This window comes from Somniosus microcephalus, chromosome 28 (assembly GCF_052327205.1).
Source record: "Somniosus microcephalus isolate GS21.2 chromosome 28, FLI_Smic_1.0, whole genome shotgun sequence".
In the NCBI taxonomy this organism is placed as follows: domain Eukaryota; kingdom Metazoa; phylum Chordata; class Chondrichthyes; order Squaliformes; family Somniosidae; genus Somniosus; species Somniosus microcephalus.
Window position 1 is genome coordinate 17551739 of NC_141014.1, and position 20693 is coordinate 17572431.

At 48.2% G+C, this 20693-nt stretch overlaps 1 protein-coding gene across 4 annotated transcripts in view; it reads right to left on the minus strand.

The window, feature by feature from the left end:
• pmm1 (phosphomannomutase 1) overlaps nucleotides 1-20693 on the minus strand; it is a 44091-nt gene that overhangs the window by 10465 nt on the left and 12933 nt on the right. For 3 of the 4 annotated variants that reach the window (XM_085969556.1, XM_085969555.1, XM_085969557.1), the window contains 3 exons: nucleotides 20461-20552; nucleotides 16061-16160; nucleotides 4705-4780 (listed from right to left, as the gene is read on the minus strand). In XM_085969556.1, coding sequence (XP_085825682.1) covers nucleotides 4705-4780; nucleotides 16061-16160; nucleotides 20461-20552 — 268 coding nt within the window. Of the gene's footprint in view, nucleotides 1-4700; nucleotides 4781-16060; nucleotides 16161-20460; nucleotides 20553-20693 lie in introns of all 4 variants that reach the window. The other variant, XM_085969558.1, reaches the window with a different exon arrangement.

The window sequence follows — 20693 nt, forward strand, 5'->3', positions numbered from 1 at the left end:
TGACATGTGATGAAGAGGAGCAAGGTGACATGAGATGAAGGCCACCTCGGTCCCATGAACTTTCTGTAGAGCAATGAGCAGCCAATCGCCTCCCACGATTCCCGCCCTCAGGGGCACCTAGGACAAGCCTGAGAATAGATAAACTAATAATGCACATGCGGGCACCCAGGGGAGGCACAGTGTTAAAACAGAGTAGGGCAATTTTGTGGACTTTCGAATTGACTGTGATAACACTGAACGTGCCCTGAGCCTGGCTCTTTGCTCCTGGTGCAGGTTCGGCTCAGACAGGGAAGGGGGGCCCTTATGTGGTGCTGACATCTTCTCTCAGGTGATGAAGATTGGCATGGTCATGTGGGGCAGAGAGGGCGGCTGTGCCGTCATGTGATAGGATGGGTCGTGGCTCGAGGGAATGTCCCTTTATGTGAAAGTGGGGGAGAGGAGGTCAGAGGTCAGGCTGTGGTGTCAGAGGTCAGGCTGTGGTGTCAGAGGTCAGGCTGTGGTGTCAGAGGTCAGGCTGTGGTGTCAGAGGTCAGGCTGTGGTGTCAGAGGTCAGGCTGTACTGACACAGAAGAGAAGACTTCAGCAAGATCTCACTAAGAACACAGTCGGAGTGCAGTGCGCAGTTTTGGGCTCCACGCTATAGAATCATAGAATGGTTACAGCACAGAATGAGGCCATTCAGCCCTTCGAGCCCATACCGGCTCTCTGCACGAGCACTTCAACTAGTCCGACTACCCCTGCCCTTTCCCCAGTAGTCCTGCAAATTCTTTTCCTTCAGGTACTTATCCAACTCCCTTTCAAAAGCCACGATTGAGTCTGCCTCTAAGAACAATCAAAAAATCAAACCTTATTCATGCATTGTATTAAAGGGAACATTACTGTAGGGAAGAGTACTTTCGATATCAACTATCCTCTATACATTATAGATTAGGGGAGAAAGAGTGTTGCCTTTTAGGTGTAAGTTTGTTTTATCTTCTCACCAGCAGCCTGCGGGGGGGATTCCCACATTGCTTCTCAAAAACAGAAAAGAGCTGCTCAGTTGAGGTGGGACCAGTAATGAGCAACTCTCGTTAGAGTACTGAATGTCGGTATCCTTCCTGGTCCCGCTGTGAGTCAGTAATGTAAAATGTAATTGTCAGCAAACTCACCTGGTAATAAAATGGTGGAGGACACCATACTCGTTACCACGATAAGAGTCCTCTTCCTTATGGGCACCCGGTATCTGTCAGCTGATCGGCTGTTTGGCTTTTGAACTCAACCTGGCAGATCATCAGCAAATTGCAAGGAATGGGAGAAAGGGAACTTCTCTTCTTAACCCTAAGGCTGGAATTTTTGCCGGCGCTCAGAGGGCAGGTTTGGAGGCAGGTCAGAGGTTAAATTCGCAATGATTGACGGTGGGTTCTGAACCCGCTGTGATCCTGGCTCCACGCAACTTTCCCGAGTGTCGGGTCCCCGATTTGCAAAACGGGCCGGACACCAAGCGGCGGGAAAGGGATTAAAGGCACTTGACTGCCTATTAAGTGGTAGTTTACGGCTATTCTCACAGGGTTTCTGGATTTTCCAGCTTCTGGGTCGGGTTCCACGACGTTCCGACAACACGCCAGGTAGGCGAGGCGTGAACACCAGCGAACTGGAGACTGCACAGCTGCAACGGCAGTGTAAAATCTGCACGCTCAAATCGGGTCATTTAGAAACCTGAGAGGCTGGTGATCGAATAATTTGGGGGGGGGGGGCATATTTTGTGTTTAGGCTGCCAGTACGTGTTGTGCACTATAGATCCACTGTCACCTCATCGAAGCCGGGGAGCAGCCTCAGGTTTGTTTTGCGTTGCCGTACCTGCAACAGCCAGCACTTCAGGGAATCAAACGGAAACGAATCTGCAGAAGGGGACGTGGCCCCTTTAAATGATCAGAAGATGTCGAGGCGATAGCGAGGGTACCGCGCAGACTCAGTAGCACGCTGCCCGGCGTGAGAAGATACAAATACATAGAAAGACTTGAACAATTGGGGCAGTTTCCCTTCAGAACAGTGGAGATTAAAGGGCGATTTGTTAGGGGTGTCTAATGTGACGAAGGGATGGGGCAGAGTAGAGAGAGGCTGTTTCCAGTGATGACGGGGACATTGATTTAAGGTTAAATGTATCGCAGAGAGCAGGAGAAATGTTTCTACATGGAGGGTTGCGAGGTTGCGGAATGTACGGCCGGTTAGTGACTGAACCAGAGACCATGTCAACCATTAGAATTGGTTAAGACAGGTGGTTGAAGGAAGGTTGGATAAAGAAATATGAGAACAGGATGGGCACTTGGGATAAGGACACTGCTCAGGTGGAGAATAAACACCAACAAGGACTGGTTGGGCCGAATGGCCTGTTACTGTCTGTGTGTGTGTGAGTGTGTCTGTGTCTGTGCTAAGTTCTATGTAACTCAGTCTTTTTTTTATTTGTTCCTGGGACGTGGGCGCCCCTGGCAAGGCCAGCATTTATTGCCCAATCCCTAATTGCCCTCGAGAAGGTGGTGGTGAGCCGCCTTCTTGAACCGCTGCAGTCTTGGGGGGAAAAATTCAGTATCGGCCATTTTGGGGCGCTGATATCGGCCGGACGCAAAGTTTAGCGCCCGGCGCTAATTATCGCCTCCGACTGCAAAATTCGCCTCTATCGCCCCCTGGAGGTGATTTGAGCGCTAAATCAGGCGCTACGCATCTCTCTTAAGGCGCTAACGTCAGGGAGCGAGGCGCTACCTCAGAACGCTGGCGAAGCTCAGGCGATGTCCGTTACCATGGAAGCCAGACAGACTGGCGCCGTCCAGTTCTTAAAGGGGAGGGGCCATCTTGCTGGCCAGCCGCTCCCTGCTCATTGCAGCCTTGAATCTCGGCCTGGAGAGACCTCAAAAGCAATTGTGTTGGAAGCACTAATGGGTAGGCCCAGGGAAAGGGCTTGGCGCTTAGGAACCTCAAAAGTGGTGCCGAGGGCCAAAACTCCTTAGGACAGTGTTAAAAACAAAAATTTTGCCGACAAGAAAAGGCAGGAAACGCCCGCCTTTAAATAGCGCTCCCCCAGCCCCTTCCCGACTTGAAAACGTTCCCCTCTGCCTGTTGTTGCTAGCGGCTGGCGCTAAGGCAGGGGGCGCAACTCAATATCCAGTCCGGGGCGTTGCACGCTTGACTGACGACACGATCTGCGGGCGCAGGAGATCGTGGCGGTAGTGTTTAGCGCCGCTGCAAAACGACTGGTCAATTTCGCGAGCGGCGCTAAAATCGCCGCGCTCGGGCGCTAAGTTGCTAGCGCCCCCCGGAGGCACTAACGGGAGGCGCTAACCAACCGAATTTTTCCCCCTTGGGATTTTAAAACTGTGGAACGCCTCACCTCCCTCAGCCCCTCCTTATTATTATTATTTGCGGGCTCCTAAAAATCTCTCTAATCATTGATCGTTCATTTAGCTTGCCTTCTCTCCTCTTCCTTCTAACCTCGGTGGTGCCTTGCATTGTGACTTGCCATGCTCTTTCACCTTTAGTTCTTAAACCGACGTGCCGTGTGATTTGTGAGCTGGAGGGGTAAATCTGTGCACACAGCTATGCTCTAAAGTCCAACCTGTACCAGAGTGAGATTGAGCCAATGACGCCTACAATCTCCTCGGAGCGAGGTCCACAGGATCGGGGGATTGCCAGCCTGCGGTCTGATTTGGGTGAAAGTGTGAGCTGTTTTTGCCAAACACTGACTGCGATAGGTTGGTGCTCGGGGTGTTTACGTCCTGTCAGACAAGGGTTCAAAGTTCATTCAATTCCAAATGGGCCAACTCCCTAAAAAATAAAATGTCACGTACACAGACACAGACACACTCACACAGATACAGACACTCTCACACAGATACAGACACTCTCGCACACAGACACTCTCGCACACAGACACTCTCGCACACAGACACTCTCGCACACAGACACTCTCGCACACAGACACTCTCGCACACAGACAGATACACACTCTCACACACAGACAGAGACACTCTCACACACAGACACTCTCACACAGACACTCTCACACACAGAGACACTCTCACACACAGACACACACAGACACAGACACTCTCATACAGACACTCTCACACACAGACACAGACACTCTCACACAGACACAGATACAAACACATGGGGTACGGTAGCATAGTGGTTACGTTACTGGACTAATGATCCAGAGACATGAGTTAAAATCCCACCACGGCAGCTGGGGAATTTAAATTCAGTTAATTAAATAAATCTGGAATAAAAAGCTAGTATCAGTAACGGTGACCATGAAACTACTGGATTGTCGTAAAAACCCATCTGATTCACTAATGCCCTTTAGGGAAGGAAATCTGCCGCCCTTACCCGGTCTGGCCGATATGTGACTCCAGGCCCACAGCAATGTGGTTGACTCTTAACTGCCCTCTGGAGAGGAAAGAACAAAAGGGAAGGCCTGTGATAGGCTGGAAGGCAGGAGAGGTTAAATGACCACTAAATGGGCAGTTAAGAGTCAACTTCTCGAGGGCAATTAGGGATGGGCAATAAATGCTGGCCTTGCCTGTGATGCCCACATCCTGTGAATGAATAAAAAAAACTCATAGACAGACAGACACACTCACATACTGAAATACACACACTGAAACACACACAATGTACACGCAACGTACGCACAACGTACGCACAACGTACACACACAGATTGCTTACTTGCCTCTTGTACAGTTCAGCCCTTTGCCAGCGAACTCCTTCTGCAAAGCTGCAACAAACTTCTCTCTGATCTTTTCTTTCTGTTGCAAGAATGGAGGAAAAGGTGAAAATGAATAATCGCTCTAGATTATTCCATGTGCGTCTGTCACCTTCCATAAAAACCAGAGGAGCAGGAGGAGGCCATTCAGCCCATCGAGTCTATAAAAAACAGAAAATGCTGGAGATACTCAGCGGGCCAGGGCAGCATCTGTGGAGAGAGAAACAGAGTTAATGTTTCAGGTCGATGACCCTTCGTCAGAACTGGAAATGGAACAGGTTTTAAGCAAGGACAGGGTTCAGGGAAAGGGGGGAAAGAACAAAAGGGAAGGTCTGTGATAGGATGGCAGGCAGGAGAGATTAAAAGGCACAAGGGATGATGGTGGTCATTTACTCTCTCCTGCCTTCCATCCTATCACAGACCTTCCCTTTTGTCCTTTCCTCCCTTTCCTGAACCCTGTCCTTGCTTAAAACCTGTTCCATCGCTAACCTTTCCCAGTTCTGACGAAAGGTCATTGACCTGAAGCGTTAACTCTGTTTCTCTCTCCACAGGCGCTGCCTGAGTGTTTCCATCATTTTATTTTGACTTCAGATTTCCAGCGTCCGCGGTATTTTACTTTTGACTCGGTGCTGGTGCTAGTTTATCCGCTGATCTCTAATCCCTCTTCCCTGCCCTTTCCCTGTATAATTTGATGTTCTTCCTCTCCTACATAACAGCAGTGACTGCACTTCAAAAAGTACTTCGCTGGCTGTAAAGCGCTCTGGGGCGTCCGGTGGTCGTGAAAGGCGCTCTAGAAGTGCGAGTCTGTCTTATTTAGTACTCAGCGAATTCCCCTTTGAATGACAGTCTCCGCCTCAAAAGCCACTTGTGTGAAAAGCACTCCATGTTCGAATAACTGTGCGCGGAAAAAAGTGCTTCCAACCTCCGCCTTGTTTCCAGCGGTGATACTCCTGAGTTAAGCCCCCTTCTAACCCATTTGCTAATCATCCGAAACAATTCTTTACCCTTGAAAGCTTTTTATAACTTTGTAAACCTCTACTTGATCCCCTTAACCTGCTCTATTCCAGTAAAACACACTTCAATTTTTCAAGCCTCTCTTTGTAGCTAGAAACCTCTCATTTCTGTATCATTCCACTGAATCTTCACCATACGCTTTCATGGTTCTATTATCCATGCTATAATGGGGAGCCCAGAACCGCACACAATACTCGCAAGCCAAGCAAGGTAAAAATTCAACAACACTTCCTTGCTTTTATGTTCAATGTCCCTATCTGTAAAACGCAGAATCTCATTTAACAGAATTTAAAATTCTCATCCTTGTGTTCAAATCCCTCCGTGGCCTCGCCCCTGCCAATCGTTGTTAACCTCCTCCAGCCCCACAATCCCCCCCCGAGATCTCTGCGCTCCTCCGGTCCTGGCCTCCTGAGCATCTCCGCCTTCCTTCGCTCCACCATTGGCGGCCGTGCCTTCAGCCGCCTCGGCCCCAAGTTCTGGAATTCCCTCCCTAAACCTCTCCGCCTCTCTCTCCTCCTTTAAGACGCTCCTTAAGAACCACCTCTTTGGCCGAGCTTTTGGCCAGCTGTCCGAATATCTCTTTGTGTGGCTCGTTTCGTTCGATAATCGCTGCTGTGAAGCACCTTGGGACATTTTACTACGTTAACGGCGCTATATAAATGGAAGTAGTTATTGTCTTTTCATTGGCCTTTCCCAGCTTCACAAGACCTTGAGCATAGAATATTGAGGTGTTGAAAATGTTAAAAGGATTCAGTAGGATTCCACAACCACATAGATTCTGTCTTTGAATCCTCAACCACATCATCCCTTGTAACAGTATCTTTGATCAGCCCCTCCGCCTTTTCTACCTTCCCTATTCCTCCTACATACATTGGAGCCAAGAATGTTAAGTTTCCATTCCTGCTCTTGTTTGAGTCAAGTCTCCTTTACTGGATATATGTGGTGACTTGTGTCTGCAGCTCACCATCCTTATTTATCACACTCTTACGCACACGTACTCCAAACCCAGCTTAGTCTGTTTTGCATTGCTCCCCTGCCTGGTCCCTCCTCTTTCTGGACTACTCTATATAATAGAATCACAGAATGGTTACAGCACGGAAGGAGGCCATTCGGCCCGTCGAGCCCGGGCGGCTCTCTGTAAGAGCACTTCAGCCAGTCCCACTCCCCCGCCCTTTCCCCGTAGCCCTGCAAATATTTTTCCTTCAGGTACTTATCCAATTCGCTTTTGAAAGCCACGATTGAATCTGCCTCCACCGCCCTTTCAGGCAGTGCATTCCAGATCCTAACCGTACGCTGAGTAAAATAGTTTTTCCTCATGTTGCCTTTGGTTCTTCTGCCAATCAGCTTAAACAAAAGACATTCACTTAACAGAGCTGTTAGAAAGCATGCTTCAGAATCGCCGGTTCTATGTTGAACTAGGTGGGAAGCGCAGCAGGTCGCGTATTCAGAAGAATGGTCTTCCTCAGGGAAGCGTGCTTGCACCGCTGCTGTACAACATCTACACGAATGACCAACCTATAGACGGTGTCACACGCCGTTTTATATATGCTGATGACTTGTGTCACTGCCCAAAGCACTGATTTTAACACTGTGGAGAAAACGCTTTCTGAGGCCTTGGAGGGACTAAAATCCTACTATGAAGAAAACCACCTTCGCCCAAACCCATCAAAGATGCAAGTTTGTGCATTCCACCTCAGAAACCGTGAAGCCAAACGCCAGTTGAAAGTAACCTGGTGTGGAGCAACACTGACGCATTGCGAGCACCCTATCTACTTAGGAGTCACCCTTGACCGATGCCTCACCTTCAAGAACCACATCGAGAAGACAAAGGCCAAAGTGAGCGCACGAAACAACATCCTGAATAAGCTCACTAACTCAAGATGGGGAGCAAGCCCGAAAACATTGCGAACCAGTGCACTTGCTCTTTGCTATTCCACTGCCGAATACGCCTGCCCTGCATGGGAAAGGTCTACTCATGCCAAGAAGATGGATGCCGTTCTGAATGCAAGCTGCCGATTTATCACAGGTTGCTTAAAACCAACAAACACCAACAGCCTATATATCCTGGCGGGTATCGCTCCCCCTGATATAAGAAGAATGGTAGCCAGCAAGAAAGAGCGACTTTGTCAAACATCAGATGAGAGGCACCCTCTGCATTGTCATACACCTACACCCAGCCATCTAAAGTCAAGAAAGAGCTTCATGAACAGTGTTGTTCCATTACAATCAACCTCATCTGAAGCCCGCATCGCCTCGTGGAAAGACCGGCTCGCCAGTCTTGAACAACCCCCAGCGATGGAAATTTTACCTGATGAAAGCCTTCCCCCAGGAGCTAATTGCAACTGGGCAATCTGGAAGTGCCTTAACAGACTTAGGATCGGTGTAGGTTGCTCAAAGGTGTCACTAAGCAAATGGGGATATTCAACCAGCCCGACAACTTGTGAATGTGAAACTGAGGCACAGACTATGCAACATCTCCTGCAATGCCCATCGTTAGAGGAACCCTGCACTGTTGCAGATCTTGCCGAATCCAACAACAAGGCGCAAAAATCTGTCCAGTTCTGGCTGGGCTATGTAGACTGTCCGTGGACACGATAAGAAGAAGCAGCTTAAATCTGTGTCCTCTGGTTCTCGATCCTTCTGCCAATGGGAACAGTTTCTCTATCTACCCTGTCTACACCCATCATGATTTTGAACACCTCTATCAAATCTCCTCTCAACCTTCTCTGCTCTAAGGAGAACAACCCCAGCTTCTCCAGTCTAGCCACGTAACTGAAGTCCCTCATCCCTGGAACCATGCTTGTAAATCTTTTCTGCACCCTCTCTAAAGCCTTCACATCCTTCCTAAAGTGCGGTGCCCAGAATTGGACACAGTACTCCTGTTGGGGCCGAGTCAGTGTTTTATAAAGGTTCATCAAAACTTCCTTGCTTTTGTACTCTATACCCCTATTTATGAAGCCCAGGATCCCGTATGCTTTTTTAACCGCTTTCTTAACCTGCCCTGCCACCTTCAACGATTTGTGCACATATACCCCTGGGTCTCTCTGTTCATGCACCCCCTTTCAGATTGTACCCTTTAGTTTATATAGTTTATATAATGAAATATTTATATTTTATTCTCATATTTTTGTCTCTCCGAGTCCTCTGTGCACCTTGTATCTGCGTTCTGATGCTTCATCCTGGTGCCCCTCCCCTTGCTACATTAGATTACACCTGTCCCCACGGCACCTTAACTTCCCCGCGAGGACATTGATCCCAGCCCTGTTGAGGTGTAACCCGTCCACCTTCCACCTCCTGCCCTAGAACTGGTCCCAGTGCCCCAGGAATCTGAAGCCCTCCCTCCTGCACCATCTCTCCAGCCACGCGCTAACCTGCCTTATTTTGCTGTTCCTATACTCACCCGCACGTGGCACTGGCAGTACCACCATTGCAGTCCTGCTCTTTAGTGTCCTCCCTAGCTCCTGAAACTCTTGTCTGTAAGACCTCAACCCTTGTCTTTCCTATATCATTGGTTCCAACATGGACCGCACCTTCTGGCTGCTCCCTATCCCCACCCCCGCAGAACGTTCCGCACGTGCTCCATGACTAATCTGCCCTTCAGTTATCTAATCGACAAAAAGCTCTGAGGAAATTAATTATGTTTCGCAAAAACAACTGGCCAAAGCTGTCCTTGAGATAACACAATCTCCTCAACAGTGATTACAATGACACAGTATTTACAGCACAGAAACAGGCCATTCGACCTAACAGGTCCATGCCGGTTTTAGTGCTCCACACGAGCCTCCTCCCACCCCGCTTCATCGAACCATTTTTGATGAGGTAACAGAGAGTTGATGAGGGCAATGCAGTTGACATTGTGTACATGGATTTCCAAAAGGCGTTTGATAAAGTGCCACACAATAGGCTTGCCAGCAAAGTTGAAGCCCATGGAATAAAAGGGATAGTGGCAGCGTGGATATGAAATTGGCTCAGTGACAGGAAACAGAGTAGTGGTGAACGGTTGTTTTTCAGACTGGAGGAAGGTACACAGTGGTGTTCCCCAGGGGTCGGCACTAGGACCAATGCTTTTCTTGATATATATTAATGACTTGGGCTTGGGTGTACAGGGCACAGTTTCAAAATTTGCAGATGACTTGGAAGTATAGTGAACAGTGAGGAGAGTGACAGATTTCAAGAGGACATAGACAGGCTGGTGGAATGGGCGGACACGTGGCAGATGAAATTTAACGCAGAAAAGTGCGAAGTGATACATTTTGATAGGAAGAACGAGGAGAGGCAATATAAACTAAAGGGTACAATCCTAAAGGGGGTGCATGAACAGAGAGACCTGGGGGTATATGTGCACAAACCGTTGAAGGTGGCAGGGCAGGTTGAGAAAGCGGTTAAAAAAGCTTACGGGATCCTGAGCTTCATAAATAGAGGTATAGAGTACAAAAGCAAGGAAGTTATGATGAACCTTTATAAAACACTGGTTCGGCCTCAACTGGAGTATTGTGTCCAATTCAGGGCATCGCACTTTAGGAAGGATGTGAAGGCCTTAGAGAGGGTGCAGAAAAGATTCACGAGAATGATTCCAGGGATGAGGGACTTCAGTTACGTGGATAGACTGGAGAAGCTGGGGTTGTTCTCCTTGGAGCAGAGAAGGTTGAGCGGAGATTTGATGGAGGTGTTCAAAATCATGAGGGGTCTAGACAGAGTAGATAGAGAGAAACTGTTCCCATTGGCGGAAGGGTCGAGAACCAGAGGACACAGATTTAAGGTGATCGGCAGAAGAACCAAAGGCGACATGAGGAAAAACGTTTTTACGCAGCGAGTGGTTAGGATCTGGAATTCACTGCCTGAAAGGGCGGTGGAGGCAGATTCAATCACTGCTTTCAAAAGGGAATTGGATAAGTACCCGAAGGAAAAAAATTTGCAGGGCTATGGGGAAAGGGCGGGGGAGTGGGACTAGCTGAAATGCTCTTGCAGAGAGCCGGCACGGGCTCGACGGGCCGAATGGCCTCCTTCTGTGCTGTAACCATTCTATGATTCTAACTCCATCAACATATCCTTCTATTCCTTTCTCCCTCATGTGTTTACCTAACATCTCCTTAAACATCTATGCTATTCACCTCAACCACTCCCTGTGGTAGCGAGTTCCACATTCTCACCACTCTCTGGGTAAAGAAGTTTCTCCTGAATTCCCTACTGGATTTATTAGTGATTATCTTATATTTATGGCCCCTAGACCGATTGATAGTAATATTACATTCAAATACCAAGACTGCGCTTGAGAGGGAGGTCACAGTACGAAGGGAGGCCACAGTAATACAGGAAACTTTGTGATATCCGGCACCGACGGGACCGGCGTGTTGCCGATCTATCAAAACTGCCAGACATACAAAGTTAATGTTGAAGCATACGGAGGTTTTCATCTCCGTATCTGACAACAAACACTGTTGCTTAGCAACAGCTTCTAAAGAGTCGGCTGCAGCTGCAAGCACCTCTAGCTGAAGCTGTTGCTATAGCTACAGACCTTGCAGTGGCTGACTGGGGAAAAAAAAAGAACAAGATCTAAAAAAAACTTATAGAAAACGGCTCCTGATTTTTGCCGTTAGATCGAGTATTCCGGACATACAACCTCCGGATAAACCAAAGTTTCCTGTAATAGGTGATTTACAGTGAATCTTGGGTTCTGAAACAATGGAGGATACTAATAGCTCCGAGGTCAAATGCACTGCCTGGTAAAGTTCTGAGCTCCACAGGTTAAGGAGGGCGGGGGGTGGGGTTCGAGCCTCTGTCTGTGCTGGATCAGTCGATCTCGGCCCAGGCAAGCGTCGGGATACTGCAACGTGCCTCAACGCCCTTGGTTAGAGAGGGTGAAAGCAGCCAGGGCTCCTGCTCCTAACTGCTAGCCACTGATTCATGCTGAGAAGCTTAAGTGTGTGATGTCAACAGCTTGCATTTATACAGGGCCTTTAACGTAGCAAAACGACCCCAGGCGTTTCACAGGGGCGATTATCAAACAAAATTTGGCACCCAGCCACATAAGGAGATATTAGGACAGGTAAGAGGTAGGTTTTAAGGAGCAACATAAAGGAAGAGAGAGCGAGGTAGAGGGGCGGAGAGGCTTAGGGAGGGAATTTCAAAGCTTTGTGTCTAAACGCAGGATTGGGCTCAGCTCTGATGCTCACCATGAGAATGACTTCTGCAACATTCACTGTTAAAGCTGATGGATGAAAGATACAAAAGTGAGGAAGTGATGCTTCAGTTGTACAGAGCTCTGGTCAGACCCCACCAGGACACTGCGTTCAGTTCTGGGCACCAGACCTCAGGAAGGATATATTGGCCTTGGAGAGGGGGCGCAGCACAGATTCACCAGAATGACACTGAGGCTAAAAGAGTTAAATTACGAGGGCAGGTTACCTAAAGTTGGGTTGTATTCCTTTGACTATAATAAGGGGTGATCTTGTGAGGGAATACGCCATATTTCAGAAAGATACACCATAATATGAACAGAATACTGATAAAGGCCCAGAAATTAGGATCGGGGGCTTGCCGCGCGTGCAAGCCCCCGATGTGCACTCACCCAGCGCGCCGACATCTGAAGCCTGGGCCTGCTTGGAATTCCTGTCACTGGCCCGGTTCAGATGTCGGCGCGCTGTGCTTGCCTGATCCAGCGGCGTAGTTAGTGCGATGTGCCGGCTGGGATCAGGTGAGCACTGTGCAGCCAATCAGGGGAGGGGAAACTCATTCATGAGTTTGATAGTAAGAACTGTCAAACTCATGAAAAGTACGGGCGCCCAAAAGACTAGTTTAACTTTAAATAAAATTTTAAAAAACATCCCAATAATTAAATAAACTATAAATAACTTTAAAAAACTATTTTAAACAATTAATCAAATTTTTGAAAAAAATAATTTTTTAAGAAATCGGGTCTAAAAATAAACTTACCTTACTGTAAAGTCCTTAAAAACAATAAAGCTGTGGAAAAAATGTTATAATTTTAAATAATAGACCACTTACCTTAAAGAATCAAGTCCTTACGCCTCCTTTTTATATGTCTAAAAAGTTCAGGCCCTTACACACGGGCAAACCTGTCAAAAAGAAGGAAGTTCAACGTGTGCGCGCAGAGTCCTGCGCGCAGGCGTTGGACCTCTGAACCCCTTGGAGGAAATGCCGGTTTCCCGCGCATGCGCTGTGCATGCTGAAATCCGGCACTTCCAACGGGCCCACGCGTGAGTACCCCGTCCATACTCACGCGTTGGGACCGGAGTTACTGGCCCATTATTAATACATGATATACAGGAAACTTTGGTTTATCCGGAGGTTGTATGTCCGGAATACTCGATCTAACGGCAAAAATCAGGAGCTGTTTTCTATAAGTTTTTTTTAGTTCTCGTTGCTTTTTTTTCCCCAGTCAGGCACTGCAAGGTCTGTAGCTATAGCAACAGCTTCAGCTAGAGACGCTTGCAGCTGCAGCCGACTGTTTTGAAGCTGTTGCTAAGCAACAGGGTTTGTTGATTCACACGGAGCTTTTCAGTTCCGTATGTTTCAACATTATGCTGGTATGTCCGGCACTTTTGATGGTATGGCACCAGCTCAGTCCCGTCAGTGCCGGATATCAGAAAGTTTCCTGTACTGGGTTTAAAAATCTAAAGCCTCAGAGACACAAGCTGTAAAACCTCAGAGACACAGGCTGTAAACAGAAATACAGGCTTCTGAGATAAAGATTAGTTGATAACAAAGTTGTAAACAAGCTTTGAAATGGGAATTAGTTAAAAATACTAAAACAATGAAAGATTGAAGCAAATCATTGGTGCTTCCGAAAGGTCTACAGTTTGCAACCAACACAATGACAATGTCCAGTTTAAATTGTTAAGAAGCTAACAAGTAAAACAGAAACACAAACATTAAAAGAACCAAGTGCCTTTGAAAGAATGACATCAAGTAAAAGAATAGTTTTTATGTTAAACTTGGAAGACAGGAAACACGATTAAATATGCAACCAATTGAGATAGCTAGAAATGCATGAAACACCCTAGTTGTAATGTCTTTAATAGAGACATAGTAAATATGATACCAACATGGACACTTTGAAGATAAGACTTCAATAGATGCACCAAGCAATTACATTGGCCCAGAAATTCGGGTCTCCACGGGTGAGTACGCACGGGGTACTCACCCGTAGGCCCAATGGAAGTGCCGTTTTTTTCTGCATGCACTGCGCATGCGCGGGAAACTGGCACTTCCGTTCCCCTGAAAGAAGGGGTTCAGAGTTCGAATGCGTGCGCAGGAGAGGCTGCGCATGCGCATCGAACTTACATTTTTTTTGCAGGTTTTCCCGGGAGGGCGAGTCTCCAGAAGTTACACATATAAAAAGCAGTCGCAAGGCCTGCTTTTTACAAGGTAAGTGGTGAATTAATTAAAATTTAAAAAAAATGTCCACAGGTTTATTATTTTTAAATACTTTAAAGAAAGGTAAGTTTATTTTTAGCCCCGTTAGAAAATATTTTTTTTTAAAATTTATATTATTGTTTAAAATAGTTATTTCATGTAATTTATAGTTTATTGAAAAAATGTGATTTAAAAAAAAATGTATTTGAAGATTTAGTGATGTTTTGGGGCTTGTAGTATTTATAAGTTTGACAGCCCTTCCTGTCAAACTTATGAATGAAGCATTCCCTGCTCTGATTGGCTCCCCATGGCCCACGTGATCCCAGGGGACGCATCGAACTAACTGCGCCCCTGGGATACGCAAGCACTGCACGCCGGCAGTTGGAGCAGGCCCAGGATCGGAATTCCACGCGGGCCCACAGCTCAACGGCCGGCGCGCAAGGTAAGTGCAGGTCGGGGGCTTACACCCACGGGAAGCCCTCGACCCAAATTTCTGGGCTATTGTGTTTGTATTAAACTTGGAACACCATGGAGTCAAAATGTCTGCTAAAAAGCAGTTAAGCCAATATTAAGAATTAAATGAAAGCATTTTGTAAGAATGGCATCAAACATAGCTGTCATTGTTTTTATGATGGTTTTTGGAACACCTAAAGGTAGAGAAATAATTATGCATGCAATAGTTGAATTGATAGTAAGATAGAAAGCATTCAAACAGAGGTATCAATAAAGACAATTAGCTGACATCAGCAGAGAACATCAAAGAAGAGTATAAAAAATAAGACCTTTTTAACAGAAAGGCAGAACTCGCTGAATGGGCAAAGCGTTTCTCAACTCTGCAGAGGCATCTCTGTAAGTCTTTAACTATGAGTCTCGGGAAGTCAAAGTAATTGATTTTGGTGGATGTTCTGGATTTAGAAATAAGTAAGAAATAAGAAATGTAACGAAGTGAAGATTTGAGAATAAGGATCTCTGAGAAATAAGAAATGTAAGCTAATTGTATTTTGAATTGTTAATGTTGCGACTGATTCAACAGCTGTTAACTGAATGTCGGCTCTTAAATAAAACGATATATTTTTAGAATTGTCTCAAAGAGTAATTCTGTAAAAACTCGCGAACCCAAATTCTGTACACTCTTTTGTAAGGAGTTGCAGAATTCTGGGGAGTATTCCGGACCCTCATAATATCCGGAAGGTTACAGTCTAGTTCAACTTATTAAAAGTGCTATCTGGAGGATGGTAACATCTTCAGTCATTCCTTTCCTTTAGGGAGAGATAGCCTGAACTTTTAGACCCATTTAAGCGTCTTATGGAATTCGGCTATCTCTAACTTAAGTTGAGGGTGAACGTCTGGGGAATATGCCTGATCTGGGATAGCCCAAAAGGGCTAGGACTTGTTATTATCCCTTCAATCTAATTGAGGTTAAAAGGAGTTGATCAGGTAGATAGAGAGAAAGAGAGAAACTGTTTCCTCTGGCGGGTCCAGAACAAGGGGGCAGAATCTTAAAATTAGAGCCAGACCGTTCAAGGGTGATGTCAGGAAGCACGTCTTTACACAAAGGGTAGTGGAAATCTGGAACTCTCCCCCCCAAAAAGCTGTTGAGGCTGGGGGGGGTCAATTGAAAATTTCAAAAGTGAGATTGGTGGATTTTTGTTAGGTAAGGGTATTAAGGGTTACGGGACCAAGGCAGGTAGATGGAGTTAAGATACAGATCAGCCATGATCTAACTGAATGGTGGAAAACAGGCTCGAGGGGCTGAACGGCCTCCTCCTGTTCCCGCGTTCCTATTGTTAAGATGTCCACCTGGGGCACAGGCAGCGGCTCAGAAAATGTGCCTCAGTTGATTCCCAATGCCCCCCCCACCCCGTGACAACTCAGGCGCGATCGCACTGCACCCCCCCCGCCCTCTCACCCCGCCCCCCTCACCCCGCGTTACCTTGTCAATCTGAGAGAATTCAATGCGCTCCGCAAAGGTGCAGCTTCTGCCTACGGGACAGATGTTCAACATCCCATTCCGAAACTCGATGAAGGTGCCCCTGAAAGAGAGCGTTCCACAGCACGTCAGTGGCTGTTGCCAGCCCCGGGGGTCGTGGGTGGGGGGGTCCGATTACTACAAAAGCAAAATACTGCGGAGGCTGGAAATCTGAAATAAAAACAGAAAATGCTGGGAAATGCTCAGCAGGTCAGGCAGCATCTGCGGAGAGAGAGAGAAACAGAGTTAACGTTTCAGGTCAATGACCCTTCGTCAGAACTGGAAAAAAAACTGGAGATGGAACAGGTTTTTTAAGCAAGTGTAGGGGGCCGGGGAGAGGGGAGGAAAGAACAAAAGGGAAGGTCTGTGATAGGGTGGGAGGCAGGAGAGATTAAGAGATGGTGCGAGGCAAAAGGAGATGGTAATGGGACAAGTTAAGAAACAAAAGATGGCTCTAGATGAGGTGTAAATGGCACTGGCAGAGTGAAAGACAGCTGCCATGTGAGAGGAAAAAAAATGTGAAAAAAAGGATAGGGGCAGAGGGGTCACTTTGGTGAGGTAATGGAGGGCTACTGGGGGCCATGGAAACATAACTGGGGTCAAAGAACCATAACTGGGGTCAAAGAACCATAACTGGGGCCTTGGAACCATGACTTTGATGGCCTGTGGGAACCGGCATCGTCTGACCCGTGGCCAGGAGTTTCCTCACAGCGAAAGAGGCAGAGCCCAGCCGAGGGGGCCCACCCGGGCAACATAGAAACACAGAAGATAGGAGCAGGAGTAGGCCATTCGGCCCTTCGAGCCTGCTCCGCCATTTTAACGAGATCATGGCTGATCATCCAAACCCTAGCATCCGGTCCCTACACCGACAGCCATCCCACCCAAGCCCTAACCCCGTAACCCCACGTATTTAATCCCCCCTAACTCTTAAGGGTCAATTTTTTTATCATGGCCAATCAACCTAACCCGCACATCTTTGGACTGTGGGAGGAAACCAGAGCACCCGGAGGAAACCCACGCAAACACGGGGAGAATGTGCAAACTCCACACAGACAGTCACCCGAGGCCGGATTTGAACCCGGGTCCCTGGCGCTGTGAGGCAACAGTGCTAACCACTATGCCACCGTGCAACATCTTCCAGCAACCAGTTAGCGCCATGCCAACCGGTCACCTGTTCACCCCACTGGTGGGGCACCGGTGCCGGGGCCTAAGGAGAGGGATGAACAAATAAATTGGGCGTTGGGGCAAAATACTAACACAGCAGTTTCCCCGATGGCCTGGTTGGTGAATCAACCGACCAATGTTGGTCTGAGCTTTAGAGAGAAAGAGAGAACTCGCATTTCTATAGCGCCTATCACCACCTCAGGACGTCCCAAAGCGCTTTACAGCCAATGAAGTACTTGTGAAGCGTAGTCACTGTTGTAATGTGGGAAATGCGGCAGCCAATTTACGCACAGCAAGCTCCCACAAACAGCAATGAGATAATGACCAGCTCATCTCTTATAGTGCTGATGATTGAGGGATCAATATTGGTCAGGACACCGGGGAGAACTCCACTGCTCTTCTTTGAATAGTGCCGTGGGATCTTTTAAGAGTGGGGAGATCCCACATTTCATCGTCAGTCTTTGTTGATTAAGCTGATCTCACCCAGAGTAGCTTTAGAGGTGTAACACTGGCCTCTGGGTTATGGGAAGGCCAGATCAGCCAGGGTTCCTGGTCTCCATGACTATCCACTGACCCCTGTCAGAAAGACGGATAAGGATATGATCAGCACTTGCTGCCTAGGGCAACATGTGAAGAATGATTACTTTGGTGAGGTAATGGAGGGCTACTGGGGGCCATCGAAACATAACTGGGGTCAAAGAACCATAACTGGGGCCTTGGAACTTTAACTGGGGTCAAAGAACCATAACTGGGGCCTTGGAACCTTAACTGGGGTCAAAGAACCATAACTGGGGCCTTGGAACCATAACTGGGGTCAAAGAACCATAACTGTGGTCAAAGAACCATAACTGGGGTCAAAGAACCATAACTGGGGCCTTGAAACCAAAACTGGGGTCAAAGAACCATAACTGGGGTCAAAGAACCATAACTGGGCCCAAGGAACCATGACTTTGACAGGGTAGAGAGAGAGAAACTATTTCCTCTGGTGGGGGGGGGGGGGGGGGGGGAAGAGTCCAGAACAAGGGGAATAACCTTAAAATTAGAGCCAGGCCGATCAGGGGTGATGGCAAGGGTATTAAGGGTTACGGAACCAAGGCGGAATCAGTTATAAGGCGAGTTAAGGTACAGATCGGCCATGATCTAATTAAAGGGTGGAACAGGCTCGAAGGGCTGAATGGCCTCCTCCTGTTCCCATGTTTTTGTTCAAGTCTAGGCAGACACATTTTTTATTTTTTTTTAAGTATTCCTTTCACTCTTTCCTTAATGCGATGAGATGTGGTCACCGTGACCCTCCCCACGTTAAATCACCATGAGGTTGGTGTCCAGTCATAGTGGCAGATACTTCAGAGCCGGGGAACGGAAAGTCCTCCTGGTTGTGGTTATCATAGAATCATAGAACGATACAGCACAGAAGGAGGCCATTTGGGCCATCGTGCCTGTTCCATAAAACTGGGGTAATTTTTTTAAAATTCATTTTTATGGGATGTGGGCGTTGCTGGCAAGGCCAGCATTTATTGGCCATCCCTAATTGCCCTCGAGAAGGTGGTGGTGAGCTGCCTTCTTGAACTGCTGCAGTCCGTGTGGTGAAGGTGCTCCCACAGTGCTGTTAGGGAGGGAGTTCCAGGATTTTGACCCAGCGACGATGAAGATTCAGGTTTATGGAGACCCAGTCCTTGTGGAGTGGCTCCAGGTTTCAGGGCTTGTCCCGAGCAACTCTACTGATTTATTTTGACATTATTCAACTCCCCTCCCCTCCCGAAAGCAGTGACTGCCACCCCCCCCCCGCCCCGGCCTTCCCCCTTCCCAACCGGGGTACCATCCCACAGGCTCCGCTCAGCTTCCTGCAGCTCTCACCACATGCTTCCCACCCAGTTACCAGCTGTCAACCAGCTGCCGGGAAGGTTGCAGACGGACCTGAACTCATCATCGCCCGATCTCCAACCGTGTGCACTGTGCAGCAGGAGTCTCTCTCAGCTTCCCCCACCCCCCCGCTGTCCCCCTAACACCACCACCCACTCCCTTAAAACCAGCTGACGTGGCACAGACCGATGGTCGCGGCTTCCTGGCACACGATGGCCCAGAGATGGAAGGGGTAGATTCTCAGCATGGCGCCTGGGCGTAAAGCTGGAGTGGGTCGGCTGCCTGTTATAGGAATCGGCCACTTTCCATCGCTCCACCATTGGCGGTCGTGCTTCAGCTGCCTGGGCCCTAAGCTCTGGAATTCCCTCCCTAAACCTCTCCGCCTCTCTCTCCTCCTTTAAGACGCTCCTTAAAACCTGCCCCCGTTGACCAAGCTTTTGGTCGCCTGTCCTAATATCTCCTTATGTGGCTCGGTTTCAGGTTTTCCTCTGATAATTGCCCCCCCGTGAAGCGCCTTGGGATGTTTTACTATTGACATGAATCTTGTCATTCATGTAGAAATGACTTATGAAATAATACTGGGCGGCCTGCTGGCGGCGCTGTCCAGGGAGAGTATAAATACTCGGGCACGGGCCCAGCTTGCTCAGGACATTTTGTAAACAGGAACTAGTGAAGGACAACTAGACCGCCATGTTGTGAAACGTTGATTAAAGCCTTGTTTAATACTCAGACCAAGTGGCTAGTAGTTTTCTTACGTCAACTGTGTTTAAGGCGCTATATAAATCCAAGTTGTTCCTATAATGTGGGGGCGGGCAATCTAAAACTTGTCTTTCTCACGGAGGGAGTGGGCGGAGCTGATCCGTATCCAGTTTTATTCCCAGCCGGCGAGTTGATAGTCTCCCCCGGAGACGTTACCTCTGAGCCCCTGGGGGAGATTATCGCCACTGATTTCAGTCAGAGTCTGGGAGCGATGTTTGGGGGCCGGTATTTTGAGCAGAACATTAGCTCGTTGGGCCTTACTGGTCCTTCGAGTCTCTTCAGTTGGTGGTTGACGGGCGAGGGGAGGAAAGCGAGCAAAGGAGAGGGTTACAAGAAGCAAAATGAGGTCTGTGGTCATGCCCCCAGACCCAACCACCGTTCCCACCATCCTCCTTCACAACCCCCCAGCTCCCCCATTCTCACCCAGCCCCCCACCCATCACCTCCCTTCCCACCCTCCCAGCTCCTGCACACCCCTTCCCACCCGACTCCCCACGTTTCACCCCCCCACACCCCCCACCCGATCCCCACGACCACCACCCCCGCATTCCGCACCAGCCAGTTGGGTTTCAGTGCTGTTACCTCTTTCTAGGGAGTTTAATGACAGCCATGTAACTGAGACAGAAGTTAATCAGATCCTGCAGTAGTTCTTCACCCAGGTAGTTCTGGATAGCCTGAGGGACAGAATCAGGGGAGGGGAGGGAGCAAGGGAGAGGGAGAGGAGGGGAGGTGGAAGGGTGAGGCGGGGAGGGAGGGAGAGGGAGAGGATGGAAAAGGAGAGGCAGGGAGGGCAAGGAGGGGAGGGAGCGAGGGGG